Source organism: Drosophila persimilis, unplaced genomic scaffold, assembly GCF_003286085.1.
Source record: "Drosophila persimilis strain 14011-0111.01,24,50 unplaced genomic scaffold, DperRS2 tig00000863-arrow-arrow-pilon, whole genome shotgun sequence".
Lineage (NCBI taxonomy): Eukaryota > Metazoa > Arthropoda > Insecta > Diptera > Drosophilidae > Drosophila > Drosophila persimilis.
In genome coordinates, this window is record NW_020825364.1 from 78544 (window position 1) to 105082 (window position 26539).

Sequence of the window (26539 nt, forward strand, 5' to 3'; positions counted from 1 at the left end):
CAGAGAGAGATAGAGACAGAGACACAGACACAGAATGAAAGAGAGAGAGAAAGGAAGAGTTAGTGGAAATCGTATACAGTGGATGCTCCGTCAAAGGTCACACTCACTTATGGTGGACACAGCATTCTGGGCGGCACTGGCCAGCTGATCCTGACTGCCAGCGGCGCCGGTTACTAGAACCTTGGTGTCCTCGACAAGAGCCTTGGCCGTCTGAAGAATGTGCTCCCGATGATCGGCGAAGCTGCCATCGCCCTCGGAGTGCAGAGTGCCCGCTGTGGCGAACATAATCGTCGTGTCCAGATCCCCGATGATACCCGAAACGGTGTGGGCCGCATTGATGCAGGCCTGAGTGCCGCGGGAGCCAGCCTGCAGGGCTGCCAGGACCTGGGCCACCTTCTCGGAGACCTCGCGGGCATTGCGCGCAATGTCCTTCTGGGCGCCCACATCGTTGGGACGTGCTCCGCCCGCGGACGACTGGATCATGGAGGTGACAGAGCGCCCCAGATCGATGACAGTGGTGCGGATGCGCATGCCCACGTCCTGGGAACTGGTGGTGGTGCTCGCTCCCACCGAGTCCTGGGTGAGCTGCTGATAGTGCTGGGTCATGTCGATGGCCAGCTGGGGCAGGGCCGCCGGCTCCACGCTGCTCTTGGCATTCATCTCGTTGGCCAGGCTGGCGATCTCCTTGGCCCGGGCCACCATGCGTGTCTGGTAGTCGACAAAGGTGTCCGAGTAGGAGGCATTCAGCAGCGACTGCCGCTTGTCGGTGAGCCGCGTGATCGATCGGTTGATCTGCTCCATGAGGCCCGTGACGATGCCTGTCTCCGCGTTGATCTTCTCCACGGTCTGCTGCAGTTCCTGAATGGCCTCCCGCGTCCCGTCGATGGCCTCGTCCAGCCGCGGATGGGCATGGGTGGCTCGGGGATTGCCGGCCGAGTCCTTGGCTGACTGCACGAGCGTGATGGCACTCTCCACGACGGAGCGCGTCTGGTTGATCAGCGACATCTGCTGCTGGCTGTGCACGATGTGGGTGCAGGCACCGATGGCCCCGTTCACCATGGGCACCACATACCGCGATATCTCCCCGACGGCATGGCCCAGCTGCTCGGCATTGTTCTTGCCCGCCACTCGAATGGGCTCCAGTTTGTCCACCAGCTCGGCGGCAGAGTTCAGGGTCTGGCCGCTGAAGCCGTGCAGATTGTTGTCCCGTCGCTGGCTCAGGCCCTGGGCATTGACGGCCAGCGCACAGCTGTCCAGCTCTCGGGTACAGGTCCCCAGGGTGTGGAGCACCTGCTCGCACTGGGCCTGGCCGGGCGCCTTGTCCCTGATGTTGTCCACCAGCCGCTTGACCGACTCGGACACAGGCGTCGAGTGCATGGAGAGCTGCTGCCAAACAGGTGGATTATCCGGGGAGAGGGCCAGCGATTTGGCTGCCTTGACCATCTCCACAACGCCATCGATCACCCCACGTCCCGCCTGGATGACAGGCTCTTGGGCCTTCCGGCCCTCTGCCGATATCTTGGCTGGGATCGATATGAACTCCGGACTGGAGGCGTACTGTCGGACGGCCTTCACAGCCTCCAGGAGGGGCTCCACCAAACGCTCGCGGCTTCCTCCCTGCGGCTGCTCCTCAATAGCCTTGATGGCCTGCACCAGATCTGAGGTGGCGGTGGCCACCTGTTTGGCCAACACAATGAACTCGTTCTTGGCCACCGGATTGGAGGTGTTCATCGACGCCTGGCGGCAGATGGAGCACAGGTAGCTGGTGTGCTTGGCAATGACCGTCAGAGCGGAGATCATCTGGGGCTTCGCCGACTGCTGGCTGCTCACGATGTCGCAGTGCTGGCGGATGCCCTGGTAAGCCCACGTCAGCTGCGCCTGGTCGATGATGCCCGGCCGTCCGGCCACGCTCGACGGATGCGACACTCCAATCAAATACGCGGCCTGGGAGGAGCTCTCGATGAGGCCCTGGATCGAGTCGTTGACGTTGTTCACCGACTGACTGAACTCCACGTGCTGCGACTGCTTGGCGTTGTTGATCATCTCGGAGATGGCGTAGCCGAGGTTCCGCGACTTGCCCGTTGCCTGCTCCACGCAGTCAAAGTACCCCTGCTCGTTGATCGGCTCGTGGGGGTAGTCCAGCATCCTCCGCAGGGCCTCTATATTCCGCATGGCATTGTCGCACTCCTTTTGACCCGGGGCGGACTGTATGCTGGCATCCACCAGCTGGTTGATGCTCTCGGTGACGCCGCGGGCAGCGGCATGCAGCAGATTCTTGGCATTCGGCTGGCCGGGGTCGGCGGCAATCGACTTGGCCGTCGACAGCAGCGAGCACGACTGAGTGGACACATGCCGCAGGCACTCGATGATTTGCGAGCGCACCGAATCCTCCTGCGTCTGGCCGGCCATTTCCATGCTGACCGACAGCAGATCCCTATAGTTGGCCGCAAAGTTCTGGCTGGTCTCGGCCAGCAGTGCTGGCGAGGCGTACGAGACCACAATCTGGCCCCCAGAGCTGCTCAGATGCTCGGCCACCTGCTTTAGCTCCGACTGGAGGGTGGCATAGGGCCTGCCCGAGGGCGGGAACTCGCTCATCGACAGGATCTCGCTGAGATCGCTCACATTCCTCAGGGCCACATCGACCTCCCGCTGTCCGGGGATACAGTCCACGGTGGCCGAAAGAGCTCCCGTCACATCTCGTCCCGCCTGAGTGAGGGCCTGCGGATCGGATATGCCCTGGAGTGTGCGCTGTGCCTGCTCAATGAGTCGCGTCGAGCTGGTGACCACATCGTCGGCGCAGTCAATGATGGCCGGGTTCTGGGTGGTGGCCGCCACTCCGTGCACGCTCTTGGTAAAGTCTCCCAGTGCCAGGGCCGTGTCTCTGCCTGCGGCTCCCGCATAGCTGCGCTGGTTCTGCAGCACCGAGGACAACAGTTGGCTCAGGGCGATGCCCACATTCTTGGCCGACTTCCGCAGCTCGTCGGCGGTATTCTCCACCGTCTCTCCGGGCAGGGGACGCAGCTGGCCGGCGAGGGCCGCCTGACGCGTATCGTCCAGCACGTCGTGCAGCTTTCGAACTGCTTCTAGGGCCGACTCCAGCTCCTGTCCGCCGCACGCATCCCGTGCACGCTGTGCCACCGAGTGCAGCTCGGACACACTCTGGCCCAGATGGAGGGCACTCTTCGACAGCTGCGTGGCCGAGGGTATATCAGTGACGGTGGGCTGCAGGGCCCGCGAGGACTTGGACACCTGGAGGGCCGGCTCGATGAACTGCTCCGCTGCCTCGATGAGATTCAACTGGGCGTGCGGTTCGTCTGGCTGTGCTCGCGTTGTCTTCAGGGAAGTCACCAACCTGGGGATGGTGTCCGCCACCCGCTTGCAGTCTTGCAGCAGCGACTCCTTCGTCTGATGGTCCTGGCTGTGCTGTACCGCGTTCTGGGCCGCCGAGATGCATTGGGTGGCCGCTGTGGCCGCCTGCTTCGAGCAGTACTCCAGTCGCTGGATGAGGCTCCGCTTCATGGCTGGCGTATTGGCCGCCGTCGTGGTGATTTCTCGCAGCTCCTCGGCGGCACGACGCAAGGCGTTCTGGTTGTCCGTATCATGGGGATTGGAGGAGCACAGACGGGCCGCCTCCACCAGCTTGGCGGTGGCATCGGCCAACTGCTTGGCAGCGGATAGCAGGCGTCGCTGCATGTCCATGTCCTGCTGCTGTTCCGCCTCGCCCTTGATGCTCTGAATCAGCTGGGCCGTGGTCTTGCCCAGGGTGCGGGCATGACGCACCATCTCCTGGGGATCGTGGGTGGACACCAAGATGTCGGTGCCGATGATCACGTTCTCGACGGGACTCAGCTCGGTGCTGGTGCGGCTGGCGTTCTCCCGGGAGCTCAGCTTCACGTGCTCCAGCATGTCCGTTAGACTCTTGGAGACGTCTCTGGCTGCGGCCAGGAGGTCGGCCTTCAGCTTGGGGTCGTTGCTGGCCTCGTTGCACACCTCGCACAAGGAGTTCACAGCCCGAGCCACGTTCCTGGCCGCCGCCTCGAGTTGCTCGCGACAGGCAGCGTTGTGCAGGGTGGGGGCCACAACCTTGGCACAGGCCACCAGTTGGCTGGTGGCCAGGGCGCACTGGCTGGCCGCTCCGATGACGCGGTTGCGCGCCTGCTCATCCTCGCAGCTGGCGGCTATGTTCTTGGCCCGCAGGACGAGGGCGGCCGTGGTGTTGGCCACCGCCTTGGCCAGGGCCAGGAGCATGTCGTGCAGGTCCCGATTCTCGGGCACCTCTTCCTCGGCAATGGAGCTGAGGACATGCGTGGTGGCCTCGCCCACACGGCTGGCCGCATTGATCAGATTCTGTGGCGGCTCCTTGCTCTCCGGCTCGGCAGCCTTCAGCAGATCGCTGAAGGCGTTGCACAGATTGCGCGCTGCCTCCAGCAGCTGGTCCCCGTTCGTGTCGTTCTCCATGAGGGCGGCAATCAGACGCACCTCCCGCGTGACCTCCGGTATGGTTTGTGCTATCTGCGACACTGAAGCGGAGATGGCTTCGGTGTCCACCTCGTCCGGCTGGGAGGCGGTGATGATCTGAGCGGTGGCTGCACTCATTGTGGCCACATGGCTGCTGACGGCCTGCTTGGAGGTGTCCAACGTGTTCTCGCGCCACTCAATGGAGCGCAGATCGCTGCCCAGCTCCTGGATGGGTGCCTGCACGAGAAGGAATGGTAAGAAAGGGAACTCCTCTTGGCATCGATTGTTCGCTCACCTTTGTGCGCAGCTCTTCGTCGGCGCGTATCAAGACATCCTGGCCAGCGGATATGTAGCCCAGCAGCGCCCTCTGCGGCTCCGTTAGATTCACAGAACTAATCCGAACTTCCTTAGTCTAGAGGAGGAGATCGAAACCGGACAGGGATCGGAAAGCAAAGGATCGATTAGTACTCGGAGCTGAAAGAACTCTTTCACGAGATTCCATACTTTGTGAAACTTTGGATCGCCGCTTTCTTTGAGATTCAGATTTAGATTCAGAAATTTTGCAGCATGTCGGAGAAATGTTAATGTTTAATGTTAGTTCTTATTATGCTCTATGCACTATCCATGGGTGGGTCTTGGTTATTGAGACTTGGATTATATGGACTGTATGTCGTATGTCGTATGTCGTATGTGCAGTGGCAACTCAAGTGGAAAGCGCAGTGAAAACAGAAAGCAGTAACTGAGAGTGAATGGACACGGGCGACGGGGGACGGGGGACTGGGGGGACAGGGCACATCCTACTTACCGTCGGGGGCTGGTGGGCATGGTTCACCTGGCCAACGAAGGCGCCATACTGTACGGTCTGCACCTCGTTCTGTGTAAACGAACGCTCGCCTACAAATCGAATCGTGCGGGGGATTCCGGGGGTAGTACAAAAAAATCATAAATTAAAATTTAGCATACACAAAGAAAACGCAAATAAAAGCAGGAATATTGATAATTACTATACCATACTATTGATTAATTATCGATCAGCTATCAAATCAAATCAATCACTGTTCTACGATCGATCACTGAATCTACAGATGGCCGAATTCTACCATCGTTTTTTCCTCATCAACTTGTGCGGGAAAAGTCGTCGTTTTTACGATTATATAGATGTCAAAAATTTGCATCTATTTAACATTCAGATCTGGCTGAATAATCGGACGTTTAACAAAAGAAATAGTATATTTTATACTGAACTGTACTGTTTCATTCATAGATCTTTAAGATCTGACGAATATATACGAATACGGTGATGCAAAACCCTATAATATTCTACGTTCTATATTCTATATTTTGAAAGTTTATTCTCAATACGTTTACCATCTAATTGTTCTATTATATTTGACCATCTGCTATGAAACCCTCAAAAAATCAAGCAAAAATTGTGGTCTGAATAGTCAGAGAATCAGATCGAATACAGATGCTACAGACATCAACAATATTTAAACGATAAAAAGCACAAGCTTGAGTGCAAAGTCAAGTAAAGGTCGAGAGCACTTACCGTCGTAGGGACGCATAATTCCCGGATGGGCCAAGCTCTCGACGTTGAGCTGCTCCACGCGGTTCGTTTCGTGTTGCAAGAAGGTGGCCCTGGAGAAAAAGTAGAGACGCGCTTAGAGAGATGGAACTTTCAATCGTCGGATCAGAGCACATACTTTGATGGGGCTACGGACTCCTCGACCATGGTGGAGCCCTCGTCACCCTCGATGCCAAAGTGATCCTTGGTCTGCTTCTTCTTCAGGATAATGTCGATGTAGCCAGCAATCAGTTGGACAATCTGCTCGGCCTCCGTGGTCTGCACGGAGTAGTACTGGTTGGCGTAGTCGCCAAAGTCCAGCGTGAAGGTGTTCGGCGAGGCGCCCCAGCGACGGACTGTGGTGAGGGGCCACGAGATGAGAATCTCCTTGGTGCGCTCGTCCAGCCGCAGCACTGAGTCCTTGGTGACGCCCAGCAGGCGGGGCACCAGCTTGTTCTTGCCGTTCATCTTCTCCTTGACCAGAAAGAAGGTCGTGCCGTACGTGGGCAACTCCCGGGCGGTCTTCGTGTACAGGACTTTGGCATCGATTTCGGAGAGGTCCGAATGCTTTTTATGCTCCACAAACACTTTCTTTTCGATGCCCTTGACGCGCACATACGACTGAGGCAGGAAGTCCTTCAAGCTGTGGATCACAATACGTGTTAATGGATGGTCCATAGGGGCCGAACGATTGACGGGACTCACTCTAGGAATCCGGGCTTGTGCTTGGCCTCGTTATGCGGTCCGAATTGTATGTGCACTTGGATGCCAGCGAACTCGCAAGCTGAGGAGAGGATATTGAGAGTTAGCAAGGGTTCTTTGGGTAGCCAGAGAGCTATAAACATACCCTTCTCCTGGGTGACTGGATGCGTGCCATCTAGAATGGCGTCTCTGGCCTGCACATACAGAAGATTCAGCTGCACGGGATCCCGCGAATCGATGTTCTGGTCGGAGAAGAAGAACCGACGACGCAGCAGAACTGTTTCGGCCTCATCAATGCCCTGCTCCCTCAAGGTACGGCTCACGTCCACCCAGTTCACTGAAAGAGAGAATCAATCGCATGAGTATCTCCTGTGGCAGAATCAGGGACTGTTTTTTATGGGCGTGGGGGGTGAGGACTCACTCTCATCGTCCGTCTTGAGCTTCTTGCGGAGACTTTCCATTTTGGCATCGCGATCCTTCTCCATGATCTTGCGCTTGAGGGTCAGCGTTCCGAACTTGTTGTCCGGCAGATTCTCGTTCTGCGCCTCATTGTCCTCGCGCACCAGGCCGTACTCCTCGTGATTGGTGATGCCAATCTTCGTGCAGATCACGACCATCAGCTGCGACACCGGCTGGGAGTCGTCCACGAGAATGGTCTTTACGGCCCCATCCAGCATCCGGACGCGCAGGGTGCGCAGCTTGCGGCGGTACTCCAGAGTGTCCTGGTTGTGCAGGATGTAGTAGCCGAGGGTGCGACCCGCTTCCAGCCACACGCCCTGCTGGTTCTGCTCGTCCGATATGAACAGGCCATATTCGCTGGCTGCAAAGAGAGAGGATGGGATTAGGCGGAGATTCGGATTCGCAGAGGGGGCTAGCGCTTACGTTGTCCTTGCACTGCCTCGGCGAACTTATCACGGATGATCTTGCAGGCATCGAAGACTGTGGTATTTGGTTGGAATTGGATCGTCTTGGTCACACGACCCCCTTCCAGCTGTATGCGCAGCGATAGTGTGGACATTCTTCTGGCGACTTCTTCCTCGTCGTCGTCGTCGTCGTTCTTCCTCTTCTGTTCGTTCTCCTTCTCCTCGTCGTCGTCGTCGTCGTCTCTTTCTTAGGCTTAGTTTTTTGTGGGATGTGGAAAATGCAAAAGGCACTGCGGAAAGAGGAGAGAAGGGAAAGAGCATTAGAATTATGATAAGTGGCACAGCAACAAATAGGAGGAAAATCAGTGAAAGCCGAAAGTGTAAATCAGCTACCAGAGGAACCAGAAGGAAAGCCCAAAAACTAGAAACCGAAACCGAAACCACCCCCAAAGGCAACAAAGAGACACCCAGGCAGAGCGGGGGGGGCAGGGGCAGGGGCAGGGGCAGCGGCAGTTCCTGATGAGGCTCTGGCAGTGGCAGGGGCTGTGTTCTTGCCGGATGAGGGCACTGGCAGCCACCACCCGAAAACGGGTGGACGACCGATAAAATTGCTGATGAAAATCTTCTGCCCAAACACACACACACGCACGCACGCACACACACAAGCTCGCTCTTACAAAAAAAAAGAGGAAGAGCGCGAGAGAGAGGGCCAGGGGCAGAGGCAGTGGCAGTGGCATCAAAAGGGAGGACACACAGGACACTTCTGTTTGCCAAATCAAAGCCCCGGGTCGCAGGCCTATTGTGAAATATAGTTCTGCGGCTCTGGCGGCGGTGAGGCTAGGCCTTGTAAACCCCACCCCACCGCACCGCACCCCAATCCGGCCCTGACTACGCCACTGCTTCCTCTCCTTCGCTCTCTTCTCTTTTGCTGCCTTCTTGTTCCCTTCATTATGCCGAAACGCCAACGCCGCTGCCGACGTTTGTCGCTTTTGGATTTTTTTTTGAGCTAAGTTTGTCTCATCCTCCATTCTCCTCCTTCTGCATCCCTCCTACGCCTATTGCCGTAATTGATTTTCTGCCGCCCGCTTTTCGATCCTGCTGCTTCTGCCGCTGCTGCTGCTGCCGCTGCTGCTGCTGCTGCTGCTGCTGCTGCCGCTGCTGCTCTCAAACTGTGTCACTCTTTGGGATGGTGTTTTTTTTTGCTCTGCTTCTCTTTTTTTTCTTATGCGAATAATCAATAATTTACACAATATTTTGCTGCTTGTTTTCTTTGCTTTGTTTTTTCGCCAACGGAGAAGGAAACCCGTTTTCCGGAAGCACTTGAAATATCCGGCAGACGACAGGAACACGCAGAGGGACACACTGAGAGGCACTGATAGACACACACACTTGGAAGTTTACTTTTTATAACGGCAAAGGACGACGCCTGTTCCATATGGCGGCTGCTGCTGCTGCTGCTGCTTGGCTTTCCGGTAGAGAAGTGGCTGTAACTGTAACTGTAGCTGTAGCTGTAGAGCTCCTCGGGAGCGATGCACGTCTGCTGGCCACAAAATGTGGCTCGTAACTGAATCATCATCCAGCCTTTTCCACGCTATGGACCAGCCGTGCCCGTGCCGTGCCGCCTGGGGGATGGGATGCTGTGTGTAATGGCAACGTCAGCATCCCGTTAAGCGTTAAGCGTTAACCGTATTTCTTGTCTGTCTGGTGGAGGGTGGCATGTCAGACGGAGAGAGCCAGCAAGGTAGAGAGCGGGAGAGCGGGAGAGAGCATGACGCCTGCGCAGTGCGCAGTGCTTTCGAGAGCGAAAGAGAGCAAGAGCGTAAGAGAGAGCTGCAGAGAAAAAGCTGAGCCAGCTCAAAGGGTGCAGCCGTCACGGCAAAAGTCACCCTCTCTTCCGCCCCGAGTGGAGAGCCATCTCTTACGCTCTCTCTCGCCGCGTGTCCGCCTGGCAAAGCGCCTGAGTGGCGCCACCCGGCAAAGTGTCCAGCGTTTTGCGCAGCCTAAGCGGATCCGGCGGAAGGAGGCACACGGGGAGGGGAGGTCACTGCGTAATCTGATCCGCCGGCGGCTCTGGAGCTGGACTGCGATGCGCGACAGGACGACAGGTTCCAGGGGAAGGTTTGTGCGCAGGACTTGCGAATATTCGTTTGGGAAATGCCAAGGATGCCAAGGAAAACTCATTTAATGAACGAACATGTTCAGATGGAATCCATTTCCGATTGATTTTGTAGAATTTTTGTATATTCTGGTATTTTTCAGTATTATTGATTGGTATTTTCTAGTAATCAGGTATCTCCGACGAAAACAAATTAATCTACCACAAGAAGAGGAATCAATTAGAAATTTCATCTAAATGTATTTTTATCGAGGAAAACATGTCAAAACAAAACGGGGGATAGCGTAATCCGATACTTCGAGTCCATGAATTCAATTAACGGCATGTCCTGGCATGCACTAACAAAACATCATCCTCCCCAAGGAAAAAAAAGCTTCAGATAAAGTCGAGTGGAGGAGGCGGAGGCGGAGGCAGAGACGGAGGAGGAGGAGGAGGAGGAGGAAAACTGTCAGTGTGCCATTCAAGAAAATGGATGCACGGGAATTGTGTGGACTTTGCATGGATGGATTTCACCAGAGCTCAAAGACAAACAATCGGTTGAAACACAATGGAAACCATCATTTAATGGCACAAAAGATCTCTTCAAGAAATACAGAGGGTATCGCGTTGCCCATGTACTCCTCCTGATGCCACCCCAAGGCCCAAGCCGAAGCCGAAGCCGAAGCCGAAATTATAGATGGCTAATAAAACATAATAAACAAGAAAGTATTCGTTAATTTTAGTGCAAACTCTGGCGAAAAGCAGAGTGCGGAGAGTGTGGGGAGTGCGGAGGGGGTACGGACCAAGCGTATTTTCCCCGCGGCATACACGAATTTTCACAGTGGGCGCCACAGTGTGCCGCAGTGTGCCACAGACTCCGCCTTCATCTGATACTGCACTCCTCCTCTTGGGCCACAGCGAGCCCCCCAGCCGACACCATCCGACACCCAAATGCAAATGGTACCCCCATGGCAGGAGTCAGAGGTGGAGTCGAAGCGGAGCCACTAATTGGCAGCCACTTTCCACCCAGAAGTCACACTGTGCTGCTAATGGATGTAATTTACTGCCAGCTACGTTTTTCCTCCGATATCCCCACTAATTAATTGGATCCGGGATGTGGGAGAGGGCAGAGGGCAGAGGCGGGGATCCAAAACGAAACTGTTGCCCTGCCTTCTGGTCTATCGAATTCGGGGAATATTACAGATTTCTTTTGGGGCTTTTGATCTGCTCTTCCACTAGGACATGTTCGGCGAAACTTTCAATTGATTTGCTGCACAAAGTTTCCCATAAACGAACAGACACATTCGGTACGAATGATCATCGGAACTGTGTGCGTACCCACCGCTTCACCCCTACTTATACCCCAAATGGAAGAGGCCGAAGGCAGACCTCTATATCTATCGGAGCTTAGACATGGATTCAATTGAGGAAACGTAAGAGATTAAAAAGTGAAACCAAGAATCTGAATGTCCCCAAATCATAACCAAATCATAATCATCTCTGGTCTCTTATATTCTACATCTTCTGTGTGTGTTTTACTTACGTTTCGTACACCTTGTAAGCCTCATCGTGTTAACAAAGACGTTCTCTTCCGTTAAGGCACAGCAGGTCTTAAAGTTACGGTTACGGGCTTACGGGTTAGGGGCTTAGTTCTTATAAAGGCACGCACGGGCGTTAGGTGTATCTTTGTTTGTGTTGTATGTTCTTTATGTGTGTGTGTGTGTGTTTTAAGGTGTTTTTTTTTTTGTGTTAAAAGATCTTCTTTGATCTATTTTGATGTTCTCATCGAAAGGCGTAATGGTGTGTGGTGTTTTTTTTTTGTTTTTTTTTGTTTTTTAAAGGGGATCGGGGAGATTTTAAAAATCGTTGACTGCGACGGCAGTTCTGACGGCCGACGACAAGAGTCCTGCGACTCCTATGGGGGCACGAGCTGCTCGACGAGCTGAGGCACGTTTGTGGTGTTGGAAACGGAGCGGCGGCACGGAGGAGCGCGTCCTCTCCCGTTTTTGTACAAGAAATTGTACGGAACCGAAAACTGAATCATTTTAAAAATACTCAACAAAAAAATATGGCAAAAACTGCTAACAATTTTGGGGCGGGGCGGGGGATCTCTCAATCATTTCTTCTTCAACAAATAACGTTTAAAATGCACCTTACTAAAGGTGTTCTTCCTTCGTGTATATCGTCTGTGTATATAACAATAGATTTGTGTCTGTTTGTGTCTGTTTTTGTGTGTGTGTGTGTGTGTTTTTTGTATATATCGTTAAAAACGTGTAAGATTTTATAACAAATTTCGTTTCATTCTTTGTATGTGTTTTGTGGTGTTTTATCTGTTCTCTAAGGCAAACTAGTGGCAGATTTCTCGTGTTGCTTTGTTGGGCCTATGGCCCACTTAGGATATACTATGTACAAAAAAATGCACTTAGGGTCTACTAAAAAAAATTATGTATCTCGTGGTTCAAAAGGCACTCGACGACAAACAACGACAACGTATAAGTACTATTATTACTATTATATTTAAGGCACAACATCGTCTACGATGACAAAAAAAGTACTGCAACAGTAAACAGTAAACAGTAAACAGTAAACAGTAAAAAAAAGGCACTTGTCCGCTGGAGGGAACAAACTTAACGAATTTAACAACTCAGATCAGATCCAGGCACTAAACGGTTTAAAAAACGCGGAACTTTAACTTTTTTTTGTTACAAAGTCACTGCAGTGACTGCGACAGTGACTGTGACTGTGACTGTGTCGTGGCAGTGTGTATGGCAGCCCGATCAGGCGGCTAGGCCTAGAATGATGTGCTATGCCGACGACACATCGTGAGCTTCTGATTCTGATATCATTCATTCCACAAGTCGTAAGCATTGTGTGAATCCTCCGCCAGAGTGGCGTCGCAGCGTCGCAGCGACGGATGAGAGAAGCGCATGCTCCAGGAGTCCAGAAGGACCAGAAGCCTCTGCTGCTGCTGCCGCCACCGCTGCTGCCTCTGCCTCTGCCCCTGCCTCTGCTGCTGTTGGATGATGCTGTGTGAAATGGCATGTGTCCACTGTGGGCGCTGGAAAAGGATGCCTCTGTATCCATGCCATGTGTGTGAGTGAGAGTGCGCACATCGATGAGATCGTAAAAGTGCCCTGAAAGGGAGGCAGGCAGAAGGAGGGCAGGAGGAGGCTAAAGGCAGGCGGGCAGATGGTTGGGTGGTGGCTCAGCGTTTTGGCTTTTTATTTTCACTTTAGTTTTTGGGTTTTTTGGACCAACCACCACCACCACCAACAGAGCATAGCAGAGCAGAGCAGAGCAACGTCCCTGTCCGCTCTGTCCGCTCTGTCCGCCCTCCAATCCCATATCTGCCGTTCGCCCAATGGGTGGCCCGGTGGACCACCAATGGCTGAACTTGGCTTTCTTCGCCTTATGTACATAATATACATACATTGCCAAAAAAACACAAAAGAAAGCATTGCCTTACTGTTGTTTTCCATTTACTAACGTGTTTTTTGTGCCACCTCCCCCCCTCCCCCCTCCCCACGGGATCAATCCGGATGGGGAAATGAATAATGGTTAGGGGATATCGCCGGGGAGATATCTGGATCAAACTGGGGGAAATCTGACAGCAGCAGCAGCAGCAGCGGGAGATCCCTCGTTTTATTTCTGCATTTTCTATTGGTTTTTCTTTTAATTAGTTGATTTCTCTCCGTGATTAATTGTGTTGTCGTGTGCCACAGGCCCTGGAAAGTATGCAACAAATCGGCGGGTAAACATACAAATGCCAGAGACTGTACAGAGACGACTCCCACTCTGGGCCCCCCTCTTGGGAGCCCTCTTGGGACCCCTCTTGTGGCCCACTCACTTATCTGTGCAATCGCATACACTGCTGTATAAAATGAAGGAGAAACAACACCAAAAGTAAGCTCCACTGGCGCGACATTCTGGCGCCAAAGCCTCCATTTTGTCTGGGGGCCATATAACGGTGTTTGTGGCATGTCTGTGAGGCGCGTGTGGCTTGTGGCGCGTGCGGGGTCCTGCGTAGGAGTCCCGTTGCGCCAGCACCACCACCACCCAAGGAATCTGCACAGTTTTCACTTGTCTCGGGGCCTCGGTGCCTCCGGACACGTTTGCTCCTTCGCAAAGGCTGCCACTGCCACACATTCGATGCGAGTCGAGTCGAGACGAGACGAAACGACACGAGAGCCATGTTCTTCCCTCCCCTGATTGCTTTTCCCCCCGCCCCGCTCTGCCCCTCCCTGGCAAGAATAACAGAATGCCAGGGTTCTGGCTCTGGCTCTGGTTCTGGTTCTGGCCGCCAATGTGGAGCCGCCTTTTTATGTAATTTGCACAGTTTTTATTTCTATTTGTTAAGTGGGGGAAAATATTAAGGGGAATTGCCCAGATACAAGGGACTCGCATCTCGTGGCAGCTCAGGGAAAGGCATACAACATTTTGAGACCAGCAGAAAATTTAATTAAATCAATTAAAACACACAAAAAATAACGAAAGGTGTTTAGAAAGCTGAAACCCCATTTGAAAATATTAGCCAATAAATCGCAAATCGATCGTGGCGAATGGGTTTGGTTTCTTGTAGGTGCTATTCGCTTATGGGAACATTTTCACAGCAACGTCTCTGATGGAATTACTACTGCAAGTACATGGTATGAATATACTCGTGATAAATACTTCAGAGAATGATAACACTTTGATATCAGTGGGGGACAGCCAGCACTCACGATTGGTTCTTAAATAAGTACAAATAATCTCAGCGAAGACAGAGGGATCCATTGCTAGAGATAAAGTTTATAGTTTCACGGAGTTCAATTCACTTTATCGCGATTGGGAAAACGGGGAATCAAACCAAGAAATATTATTCTTCCACTATAAGACTATAGTACTTTTCATTCTGTATATCATGTGTTGTATCCCTTTCAATTACATCGACTACGGGGGTAGTGGGAATATTGTTCTGAGTACACCGAATGCTCTGCGGCAATCTAGTCAATCAATTTCTGCTCGATGATGAATCAAACTCTCCCACTGCAAGCTCTCAACGGAATTTACTTCCTCATGGAATTCATGACCGCAGTGCAGAGAATGAAAGAAGCGCCCTACTGGACTCCACAACAGACTGCACTCTACAGCATTTCTTAGATGGAACCGACTCAACCCCTAGATAGATGATGATAGAATATGTAGACAATCCCCTGCTATAGCCCAGAGCTAGACTGTTCTGTTCTCATGGGAGGAGCGACGCTTGCAAGGCGGTGGAAACCCTCTCGCATCTGAAAACCAGTTGGAGCTCCGCAGCCCAGTGGAATGCAGCAAATATTTATGGGCGAGTATATGAAACACTTTTAACACGTTTTAGCACTCACCTTTCTTTCGTTATCGGTCTCGTTCCAGGCCGCTGCTGGGGATCCAAGGATCTGATATGGTCTGCGATCCGATTGATCCGATTCCACTGAAGGGTTGACGTTGGAGGAGGAAGTAATATCTATATAGTGCAGTGCAGTACAGTGCAGAACAGTATGTATGTCTGTATTGTGTGGAACGTGGTAGTATGTAGTATGTGCGTTTGCTAAGTGTTGCTCTTGTCGTTGTTTGTTTGTTTGTTTGTTACTTCGTTGCAGTTGTTGCGGCTGTTGCGGTTGTCGTTTGTTGGATTTGTGTGTAGAAAAATCTGTAAGTAAAAGATCAGAGAGAGAAAACGGTTAAAGCATCTCTGCTCAACAAATGCAGCAGCAAGAAGAGGCAGAAACATAGATTGTTGGAGAGATGGATGGAGGATACGATTACGATCCACGCAGAAATCTGAAAACGCACTAAGCATTTTTCCTGTTTTCATTTTCCATATTAGCCACGACTCGACCTCAAAGGAGGTGGCAAGAGGCAAGCGGCAAGCGGCAAGAGGCAGCAGTGGAGACTGCTGAACATGCGGCATGCATTGCACATATATGGCTCTTGGATGCTGCATGTTGCTGGCATTGCGGTTAATGCCACCAAGGCAGCACTCGCAGCAGGCAGACGGGGCATCAACCCATAGAATACCATACTGCGATCCAATCGCAAAGAATGCTGCCTGCCACCAGACTTTTCCATTAGCAGACTGTTGTTTGAAGGAACAACAAAAAGATCAATCAACACCCAAAGTGCGGGCTGCCGACTGCCCCCAAAGAGTGCCCCCAGTGCGGCAGTGCGGCAGTGCAGCCGACCATCAATGGGGCGAGATTTCTGCCGGAGAGCGAAAGAGAAGCTGCAGTGGAGAGTAAAGTGCAATGAATGGAATGCGGCTCTCCAGTTCTCTCATTCTCCCACTCTCTCATGCAGGTGCCTTTGCCCTCAGTGGAGAAAAGCGTGGGCGTTCGATCCTCTGTTCTGTCCCTCTCCCTCTCTCTGTCTCTCTCTCTCTCTGTCTCGGTCTTCCAATGAAAGCGATAGTTGTAGGCGTGTTCCGTGGGGGACGTGGGGAACGTGGGGGCGTCGTCGTTGAACAAGTTTCTGCCTTAGTAGGTCGACGGCTGATTGGATCGTCGTGTAAATACTCCCATGCTCCATTGTGTGCGTTTGTTCTTTCGCGTAGCAATCAAAATTACAAAACGATAACGTCACGTAGTTATAGAGAACACAATCGGAGACCTTGGCACGATTCTGACATGTGGCCAGATGTCGCGGCTCTGACACACAGAGCCACTCGCCCAGAGGTGCTCGCCCGGTCCCCCGCCTCGCTCGCCCAGAGGCACGTTCCACTCGTTTCAGTCGCCCATAAATGGGAGCAGCCTGGACTGGATGGAGAAGGGTTACCGGAGTTCCCGCAGTTCCCGGAGCTCCCGAAGCTCCCGCAGTTCCCTCAGTTCCCGGAGGTGTGGTTTATGGCCAAAACAGACGACAGAGAGGAGAGTTCACTGAACTGAAGAGCGAGAGATCACATCTCACGAGCGATTGTGTGGAATGTTGTATTTATTTGAAGGGTACATCCCGGTACTTTCCCGGCTTGCACACCCAACAGACAGAGGAGCGCTGCCGCATGACGCGCCGCACGTTTGGGTACAAAAATTACCTCATAAAATGACATAATTCCTTAGAATTGAATAGAAATATCATCAACAGAGATCATTGATCAGCCGCAAAATGAATTCCCATTACAAACACTGCCCCCGAAAACGCATACGAAATGCTGGTGCCTTGCTTTCGAATTCATACAACACCTCACAGGCCGTATATTCCACACCGAGATGTATTTAGAATAATACATCATACATATATTCGGATGACGATCACTATCCTACACATGCAAGTGCTTAAATCAGCTTTCACATGCCATAAATCACATCACAACCAAACAAAAACAACACAAATTTAAATAAACTGTTGAAAAAAATACAGCACAGCGTGAAAAAAGTCCCACAAAGCGTAAAATTAGTTCCCTCTACGATAAAAGCAAAGGCAGTTTTTAGATCTTAGGATTTTCACATTTTAATTAAACCAAAACAACATCTGAGACCTCCAAAAACACCTTCCCTCGTACGCGTTTCATTCCCGTGTGGATCTGTGCCCCAGTATACGTATGGCAGTATCTTTATGAGATCTGTCCATTCTATATATACAGGGCGCTATAAATACACAACATCGGCGCGAGAATTATGTGCACACATACGAGTATGTATGATTTTTTCAAGGTAAACAAAGCATTAGCATTACTCGCATTTGAAGAGCATCCGAGATCTTTTGGATTTTCCTTTTTTCCCCCCAAACCAAAAAATCAATGAATAGAAAGCAAGAGTGTATGCCACCCTCCTCCTTTCCTTTCCTTTCCTTTCGTTTCGATCTCTGACACGGTTTTCACGCTACACTGGAAATAGAACTTGGCAGAGCAGCAGATCGGAGCAGAACGGAGGAGCAGCACATTTGAGGTCCCCCGAAAAAGTCTGCCGAAAATCTTTTACAGCAGATTCTCCGCCAGAGGGACGGTGTGCCCCATCATTACTAGATGGCACGTCCTTGCTCTCAGCCGACGTTTCTTACTCGACAAGCGAGACGCGCAGAAAAGAATGCGCCAACAACATGCATGTCATGTGCGCAACGAGGCACTCTAGGACCGCTACTCCCACAGCAAAGGATCTTCCACTTGTAGTTGTAGCTGGAGGCGATCTTCAGCAAGTTTCTGTTTTTTAATGAGCATTTCTTGCACAAGAGAATCTTCCCTAGGCGGACACCCACTAAACTTCTTTGCTATTCATAACTGGTCCCTTCGCCTGGCTTTCACTGTATCTGTGATGATGACGACGATTCTCGCTCGAGGCTTCTCATTTATTCGATTTTTTTGGTGATGCCTATTTCTCTGTGAGTCATCGCTGAATTTATAGAAATTTCAATTTGTTCGAGTATTCTATGTACTGCATTTAGAGGTCCAACAGATGGCCAGACCAGCGACCAGACCCCAGCGAATGATTAGTAGTCCGTCCCGCCTGAGCGAATCATTTTACATCTGATGTCAGCGGAAAATGACGATCGGAATGGTCAACGGAAAGAGCAGAGAGAAGGCTGCTTGTCGTTGGGCAAATGTGTCACGATCCAGTGCGAATATGTTCTCGAAAAATGGTTTAATTATTGCCATTATGTTTAATGATTTCCATCTAAAGAGAGCTTTCGGTTTTTTGGCAGGGTTTTCTCATGAATTCAGTTGCTGAAACAGGTTTTGGGGGAAACAATTATGAGATTTTTAGCTTGAATCGTGCGACATATGAGGTGAAATCTCTTGGAAGATTTCGATCTTGGACAATCAAAGACCATAACATTACCTAGATGCTGGAGGACTCGCACAAATCAACATCTTTGGATTGACAGTCTTTGGCCCCATATAATTCTATCAAGAATATTTCTAGTCCGTCCGTCCCGATGAGCGCCTAGATTAGAGGCTATTAGAGCTAGAGAAACGAAATTTGGTATCCACTCTGCTGTGATATCTCACTGTTACAAGTGTATTTCAAAATTTTGCCCCATCCGCCCCCACAAAAGACGGAAATCCGTGGCATCCACAATTTCAGAGATACGAGAAATAAAAAAACGCAGAAGCATGGAAAATGAATATATCTAAGAGATTGCCGAATCTGGATCAGATTGGATTATTATTATAGCCAGAAGGTGGCTACGGAACGCCTTCCACGTGCTAACTAATTTTCTGTCTCTCTCACACACACGCTCTTTGTCGTTCAGTGTGTGCGCCCTCTGGCGGAGGGGAGCCATACTGACCGAGTATCGGGTGTAAATGTAGGCCGTAGCTGCGACTCAGAACGTTTCCCCCCACCCCCCGCCATTTCTTTGCTTTCAACTGCAATTTCTTATTGGAGAAGTCTCGCACACTTTTTTCAAAAGTCATAAAGATATACATATATCGTATGTACATATATGTACAACGAACAAGAGGGACAACGAATAAACAAATAATGTTTATTTGGCGATTTTGCTTGTTTTCTTGTACATTAGCACCTCATATAGACAACAGTCACGTTCCTTGGGCTGTCTCTCCCGCCCCTCGCTTTGGAGGGCATTCAACTCCCGCTTTGAAACGATCGATCAATTTCCATAAACAACAATTCTTCTACGGAAAAACAAAGGACTTTGCAGACCGTTGGAGTAGATCCAAGGCACGCTCTAGCCCGCTCTCCCTTTCTCCCTCTCTCTATCTGCTTTTTCAGGGGTCAAGTGGTCACAGATTTGACTTGTGGGAAGTCCCTTTCTCTGGCTCTGTGCGAATATCCCACCTCGGAGATAATTCCCCGTCCATTGTCTGTGGCTGTACGGCTGTAATTTGAGTAAACAAGACATCCCGTTCGTCGCCAGGGAAACCTCTTCCATCTCGTCCCGTGTGGTCGGTGGCCAACAATGGGACACAAATTTGTGTATCGCTATCATCATCATCATCATCATCAGCATATCATCCTGCATCAGCAGCAGCAGCAGCATCAGCATCAGCATCAGCTTCATCGAATCCACAAGAGCAACAATGGAAGAAAGGCAGCCCAGCCAATGATGTTCATGATGATGGCAAAATCCCAGATAAAAGATGCATTAAAAGTAACAAAATACACAATAAATAAACAAACGAACAAACGAAGAAGAAGGATGGGGTTCCATGGGTTCCATGGGTGCCATGGGTGCCATGGGTTGGAAAAAGGCAAACAAACAAATCAAATCGAATGAACATCGACATCGACAGCGACAGCGACACAAGTGACGTCAAAAGAAAGGGGGAGGAAGGGAGGCGGCATCAAGTGCGCGCGTGGGAGAAACCCCTGAGAGAAGGGTTCTCTGTTCCCTGAATGGATGGATGGATGGATGGAAGATGGATGGATAGATGGGATGGTCTGTAATTTTCAATTAGCCTCAAGGCCCTCAAGGCCCGCAAGGTGGTGGCACATCTCATAATGTGGCCAAATTATGTCAGCCGACTGATACGTATCAATGATCTAATTAAAGTCCTTTATCAAGGAGCGTGTGTGTGTGTGTCCTTGAATCGCGGGCTAATTAGCTAACGCTGCACCATCAGATGGAACAATACCTTGGCGACAGCAGAGAAAAGCGGACTAATGCCGGAGATAACGATGAGTAGGGGTATTCATGTCGTCCTTCACTCAGAAAGCCCCTCGTACTACTCGTAGTTCCTGACTTCCTCTGAGAGGGTGCCCTCGACATATATCCGTACATCTATATAGGGATATGGATATGGGCCTATTTGCCTCATTTCTTTGCTTTATTCTTTTAAACATTTCCCTGTCAGCATATACATATTTATTGCAGACAGTGTATGTTCACCCTCTGGAAGTTTCACATCATTTCCTGCAAGCACAACATATCCATAGACTTTGCTTCCTTCCTTCCGTCCGTCCGTTCGTCCGTCCGTCCGTTCTTCCTTTCTTTGTTCGTCGTTTCGTTCCATCTACATACGAAAGACATTGCCAAGCAATTTTATGATTGGATGCCAAGACTCTTATTCCCATTCCCATTCCATTCCACTCCCCGTTTCCACAGCCCACTTAAGGACCCCCTCCACGCACAGTCCTCCTCCCTCCGCTGCTGCTGCTGCTGCTGCTGGTGCTGCTCCTCCTCGGACGGCGTCAATCGTAGACGGCAAAAAATTAGGCTCCCGCCAGTCGGGCTCCAATGGATTTTCGCACAAGTGAGTGCCAAAAGCAGCGACAGTGCCACAACAACAAATGCGCACATGAATGTACATATGTATGTACATAGTTTATACAAATACATATATCGTATATATCGTATAGTCAGGGGCAACCCCGAGAGGCGGGATACTTGCAGTTGAGTTGACTTTGAGGTAGGGAGAGGGGAAAGCCTACTGCCACTGCTACTTGAATGCCAATGCATCCATAAACCAAATAAGAACAGAGCTCAGACACAGATACAGATACAGATACAGATACAAAGCAGTTCCATTGATTAAGAGAGGTCTCCCATCTATTCTTCCCTTCCCTATGGCAAATATAGATGGAAATAAATTGCAGGGCAGGGCAGGGCAAGGCCAAGCGCCCAGAGATAACTGCCAATGGACACGCCAATCTCCCTCCTCTGCTCCAGGGGAAAGGCATGCCAAGAAAACAACAACAACAAACAAACAGAGAAAGGGGAAAAGTCCACACACAGATAATCAAATTTTCAATGGAAATGCGAATGCGAATGCATTAAATGTGGGGGTCAGCAGAGTATCGCAATGATATAAATAGTTTCGTAACAGATCTCCAGGTTTTTTCTCCAAATAATAATCTACCCCGGAAACATATCTGGGGCACTACATATGTATCTACATATATCTGGCAGTAATCCTGCCAACTTTTAACCAAATTCAATGATAGATTTCCTGTGATTTGTACCCATTAACCCCTTTTGCACTTTTCAGGGGTTCCACTTCCACCCACTGTGCGGGGGAGGCAAACCGCAAGCCCAAAAGCGTTGGAAATCGGTTAACAAATGTCGACTGACCGCACCGAATCGACTGGCTGACTCCCGGACTAACTCCCGGACTGACTGACTGACTGACTGACTGACACACAGATTGATGAAGTGCCTATCTGCGTGTTCGCGCCGCCCTCAAGCCCCCTTCCCCAAACAATACAAAAAGAATACACAAATAAAACCAAGAAAACCAATGAATTACTGACGTAATCAAGCAGGGATTTACGACACCCACGGAGAGAGGGGGAGAGACGTGACAATCCGATCGGGGGACCCAATCCAAACCCAAACCCAACCCCAAAACCCCACCCAACTCCACTGGAGATAAACTAAATAAACAGCAAGGAGAGGGGTTCGAAACACGGCACACCCTGGCAGATCGATCGTTTCCATAGAAGAAGTAGCACATCTTCGGGAAACTGAAACCTCTTCCTCATAACTGCAAAATGGAGAAAATAGATGACTTATTGATGCCATTGATATCAGGGCAATTTAGCTTGTGTTTTCCTTATAGCGACATATTTTTGAATCCAACCTCGAGCTTGGCTTGGAAATGGTTGATCCAATGCAACAACACTTTGCCCAATTGGGTAATGCCTTTGGGCCTTTAGCAGGACACGAGGAAATGTGACAAACATTTTGCGAAAACGGACACCCCAACACCCAAAAACGAAACGTTTTGAAAAGCGAAGCCTGCCCGATTATTGCATAAAATGAATAAAAATAAAAGAATTAATACATATTGTGTTTAGAAACTGAGTACCGGCTATCTTTGTGTCGCGGTACGTGCGGCTCGTTGGGAGATTTCATTTGATTTTGCTGAGCATTTATAGGCTACAATTTCGATGTTGATCATGATTTTCGTAGTAGACACAGATATTCAACTTCAGTACCGTCGATTGCTTCTGGGGAAGCGATGCTATCCCTAGCAGTGTGTGATCCCAGCAGCAATAAGGAGGAATGCAATCAAGTGTCCCCATACATACATATGTATGTATGTACAGATAAAGGGTTGCCAAAGTTATAAATATCCTTTCCGAAGAGTACAAGAAAACACACATCCTCTGTCTCATCCATTCACTCCCTCCCTCTCTCTGTCTGTCCCACTCGCACTGCTTTCGGTAGTCGATACTGGAAATTAATTTTTGTATAAATCTTGTGTGCACATTCGCATTCAAATATGGAGATATGGTGACGATGACGATGACGATGACAATACTCGCCTCGTACTGCCGGAGGCTATTTTTAGAACTGAATGTGCAGGCAGCAGGCATGCATATTCTTTATCAGCATTAATAGTAAACAAGAAGGGTCCTCGCACTATCCTCCCCACCCCTCCCACTCACTCTTAATGGGTGTTGGTTGTGTGCGTGCGTGCGTGTGTGGATGAGTCAACGCGATGAGTGTGCGTGCGAAAACGGGTAATGGGAATGCGAATCGAAAAGGAAATGCTCAAACATTCCGATCGTCCAACCGCCACCGCACAGATGTGTGTCGGGTTCTGCCACTGGCACTGCTTCTGCTTCTGCTTCAGATATTACTTCCAGTCAGCTTCCAGCTTCCAGCCTCCACCTCCAGCAAGCACTACCTCCTCTGCCGCCACTTGAGTTCCGCGTAATTAAGAAACATTCCAAAACAATAAACTATTCCATAATATACGATAGAACGGATCGAAGCGGACCCCCAAACGGAATCCAATCGAACTCAATATGGAATAGTGCTCTGCCGCCGAACCGATCTGCTCTGCTTCCTACTCCTCCCTCCCACTATCGGGCTTCGGCTCCGCTCATGTGCTGTCTCGCTTTGTTTATTTAGCATTTCTGTTGTTTCTTCGCCACTTCTTCGCTACGAGAGACGAGAGATGAGAGATGATGAAACATGTGTGCGGCAGCAGAAGTTTGAAAGCGGCATTAAAAACCTACATACCTCGGCATACGAGGCATACGTTTGGGTGTACAGATGTGCATAGGTACAGTGGTCACCCAACAATTAGAACTTTCCAAAACTAAATACGTAGATAGGAAAAGGGAAATCGAGATGGAGATGGAAAGCACAAGCAGAGCAGTCTAGAGTGTCTGCTCCAAAACGATTCTCTGGCCAAAACTATTCTCTTGTCCACAACCGAGAGACTACTGTACACATCTATGTATCTGTGCATGGAGCCCCGGTTCGGTCCAAAATGCAATACAAAACCATTGAAAAATGCTGAGGCGTTGGAAAAATAGAGCGGCACCAGTTGTTATTTTTACTTTTTTAATTGTTATTACACTGTTCGCGTCTGCTCGACATTATATTGTTATTATCATTCCGAGTATTGTTATTCGTTTTTAGTTGCCGCCGCACACAAAATTTGTGGCTGTACTTGTTGTTGGGGCTATCGTTCTGCATGCAATTCGAATATTGTTGTTTAATTTGCTTTAATTGAGCTGGACATAGGGGGGGGGATTGAAAAATTGATGATGGAGAATCAAAGATAAATTTGTGTGTTTAATGGGATTCAGTCACAGAACATCAGATTACCTCGAGAGCTATGTACATATATTTTGATCTCTGCAATGCCAAATGAAATGAAATGAAATGACCTGAATTCCAAAACACACCTACTGTAGACCAGCATAAAAACGAATTAACTGACATTTCTCATTAAAACCAGATCAAAATCAATCAAAAAACAAAGAAGAAAAAATGGAGTTTCGAAATTATGGAATAATCTTGAATCCACGAAAACATATCCCTGGGACATCCATCCCGTGCTCTTTCGAAAGTTGTCTGGCCAGCACTCATTGGGAGACCTTTCCGCCACTACCTCCTCCAACCAGAGAGCACAAAACCAATTAACGAATACAGCTCAATTAATAAAAAAGCAACCACAAATATGCAAAAACCAAAAAGATACAAACAAACAAAAAAAAAAAAAGCGGAGGCTACAAAATACTCGCACAAGTGGAAAATGCAGTCACTTGTCTGGCGGCTGGATTGCCCACAAATGGGCAATGGATCGGGGGACTACTGGGGACTGGGCACTGGGGACTGGGGACTGGGGACTGCCCACAAACGTTTCCAAGTGACCGAGTTACGGATAGATTGGCGCTTGCTCAATGGGGGGATTGTTGCTTATACATATATCGACAACCGAATGTACATCTGTATGTACGTACACGCAGAGATCAGAGCCAGAGCCAGTGCCGGATCAGGGGCAGCAGGCACCACTTTGGGGCATGGCGGATGCAAAACCATCCACACGTCCACCAATCCCCATCCACATCCACATCCACATTCAATATTACATATATTCGTGGGACACTGATGCACTGCCCACACAGACAGCAGAGACAGAGGCAGAGACAGCATGGAGTGAAAATGAGCTTGGATTTCGATTTCTTTATGTTTCCGAAGCGTGTTTATGTGGCGGACATTCCAAAAACGAAACCGCTAATAAGGTCAAAAGCTTTGCCGGAGACCAAAACCAACGAACGAATGAAAGAAAGATAGAAATACAGATACAGATACAGATAGAGAGGGGGATATGGACGGACAGCAATAACAATTTTGTAAACGAGCATTGACATTTTTAGATAATGGATAAACAATAAAGAATACGCCCCCAAAATATGGAGCGACGGGCGAAATTTGCCAAACAAACGGTATAGAAAACGGTGAGGAAAACCACACAAAAGCAAAGGCAAAGGCAATGGCAAAGGCAAAATCAAAAGCAAAAGCACAATCAATGAGGGAGTTAAGAAGAGAAACCTCACGATCGCGCTGGCAATGACTTATGACAACAAAACAACAGCAGCAAAACACCGAAGGCAAACGCGAGAAATTGAAAAGGTAATCAAACATACGAAGAAGAGAGAACACAGCAGAGGAGGGAGAAATAAGTAAGAATGCCCCGTATGAGGGGTACCGACTGCGGGATACCTGATAATTCGATTTTCTAATGGAATAATGACATGGAACAAACCACATTTATTCAATTGAATGCCAAGACATATCCCTTGTAGGCTCTCTTTTCTTTTTATGCACTATATATCGATATCTCTTTCAATATTCTCCTTCAGCTGTCGCATCTCTCTCGCCACAAACACACAACATACCCTTACCATCCTCCTACATTTCCAGGGTATGAAAACAATAAATCTACTTACAAATGCAAAACAAATCTGAGAGTATGTATCTTGAAGATAGTATTTATTTAAGCATACTGGACCCATAGTGGCGGGGTACTGCGGGGGAGGAGGCAGCCAGCTGCTGCTGCTGCTGCTAGGCAAACAAGAAATATAGAATCAAATATACATATGTATATGTACATATGTGTACGTATACGTATACGACTATAAGCATAAAGTCAGGGGCAGAGAGCGTCAGACGTCGTCGTCGCGTCGTCGTCGTCGACGTCGACGTTTTGGGCAGAGCGATGAGGTAATTTTCTGGTTGTTTTTAAAACTTTTGGAAGCACACACACACATGCGAGTATTCAGAGATATGTATTATGTCCAGATGATGCTTTCAATGAGAAGAAGGGTTCTTCTAGGCGCTGCGCAGGCGTAGGACAGGTGTACCCAGATGGATTGGAAAGGTCGTTGGCTAATTTCACAATTCGTTTGCTTATTTATGGTATATATGTATATACAAGGGTATATACAAATATATGTATATTTATATTCCTGTGGCTAGCGTAAAAATAACACCATATGTCACACCGCCGCACTAGCACACAAACACAGACACACACACGCTCATATATGTGCACTTATCGAACATTTTGGCGATTCTTTTTATACCTTTTTTATTTGCTTTTATTATCCGCTATTTTTCACAATTAAGCTTTAAACTTTGTATAAAAAAAAAGAAACGTAAATGGCAGATACGCAATGCGATATATGCATATATGTATGTATT

At 49.6% G+C, this 26539-nt stretch overlaps 1 protein-coding gene across 1 annotated transcript in view; it reads right to left on the minus strand.

The window, feature by feature from the left end:
* The window catches only part of LOC6599459 (talin-2), a 32996-nt gene extending 6457 nt beyond the window's left edge, over positions 1-26539 (minus strand). The window contains exons 1-11 of the mRNA XM_026993613.1: positions 26422-26539; positions 15046-15350; positions 7607-7877; positions 7146-7544; positions 6870-7061; positions 6728-6806; positions 6162-6665; positions 6008-6096; positions 5264-5352; positions 4754-4870; positions 108-4695 (exon numbers count right to left, since the gene is read on the minus strand). Coding sequence (XP_026849414.1) covers positions 108-4695; positions 4754-4870; positions 5264-5352; positions 6008-6096; positions 6162-6665; positions 6728-6806; positions 6870-7061; positions 7146-7544; positions 7607-7742 — 6193 coding nt within the window. The 5' untranslated portion in view covers positions 7743-7877; positions 15046-15350; positions 26422-26539. The remainder of the gene's footprint in view (positions 1-107; positions 4696-4753; positions 4871-5263; positions 5353-6007; positions 6097-6161; positions 6666-6727; positions 6807-6869; positions 7062-7145; positions 7545-7606; positions 7878-15045; positions 15351-26421) is intronic.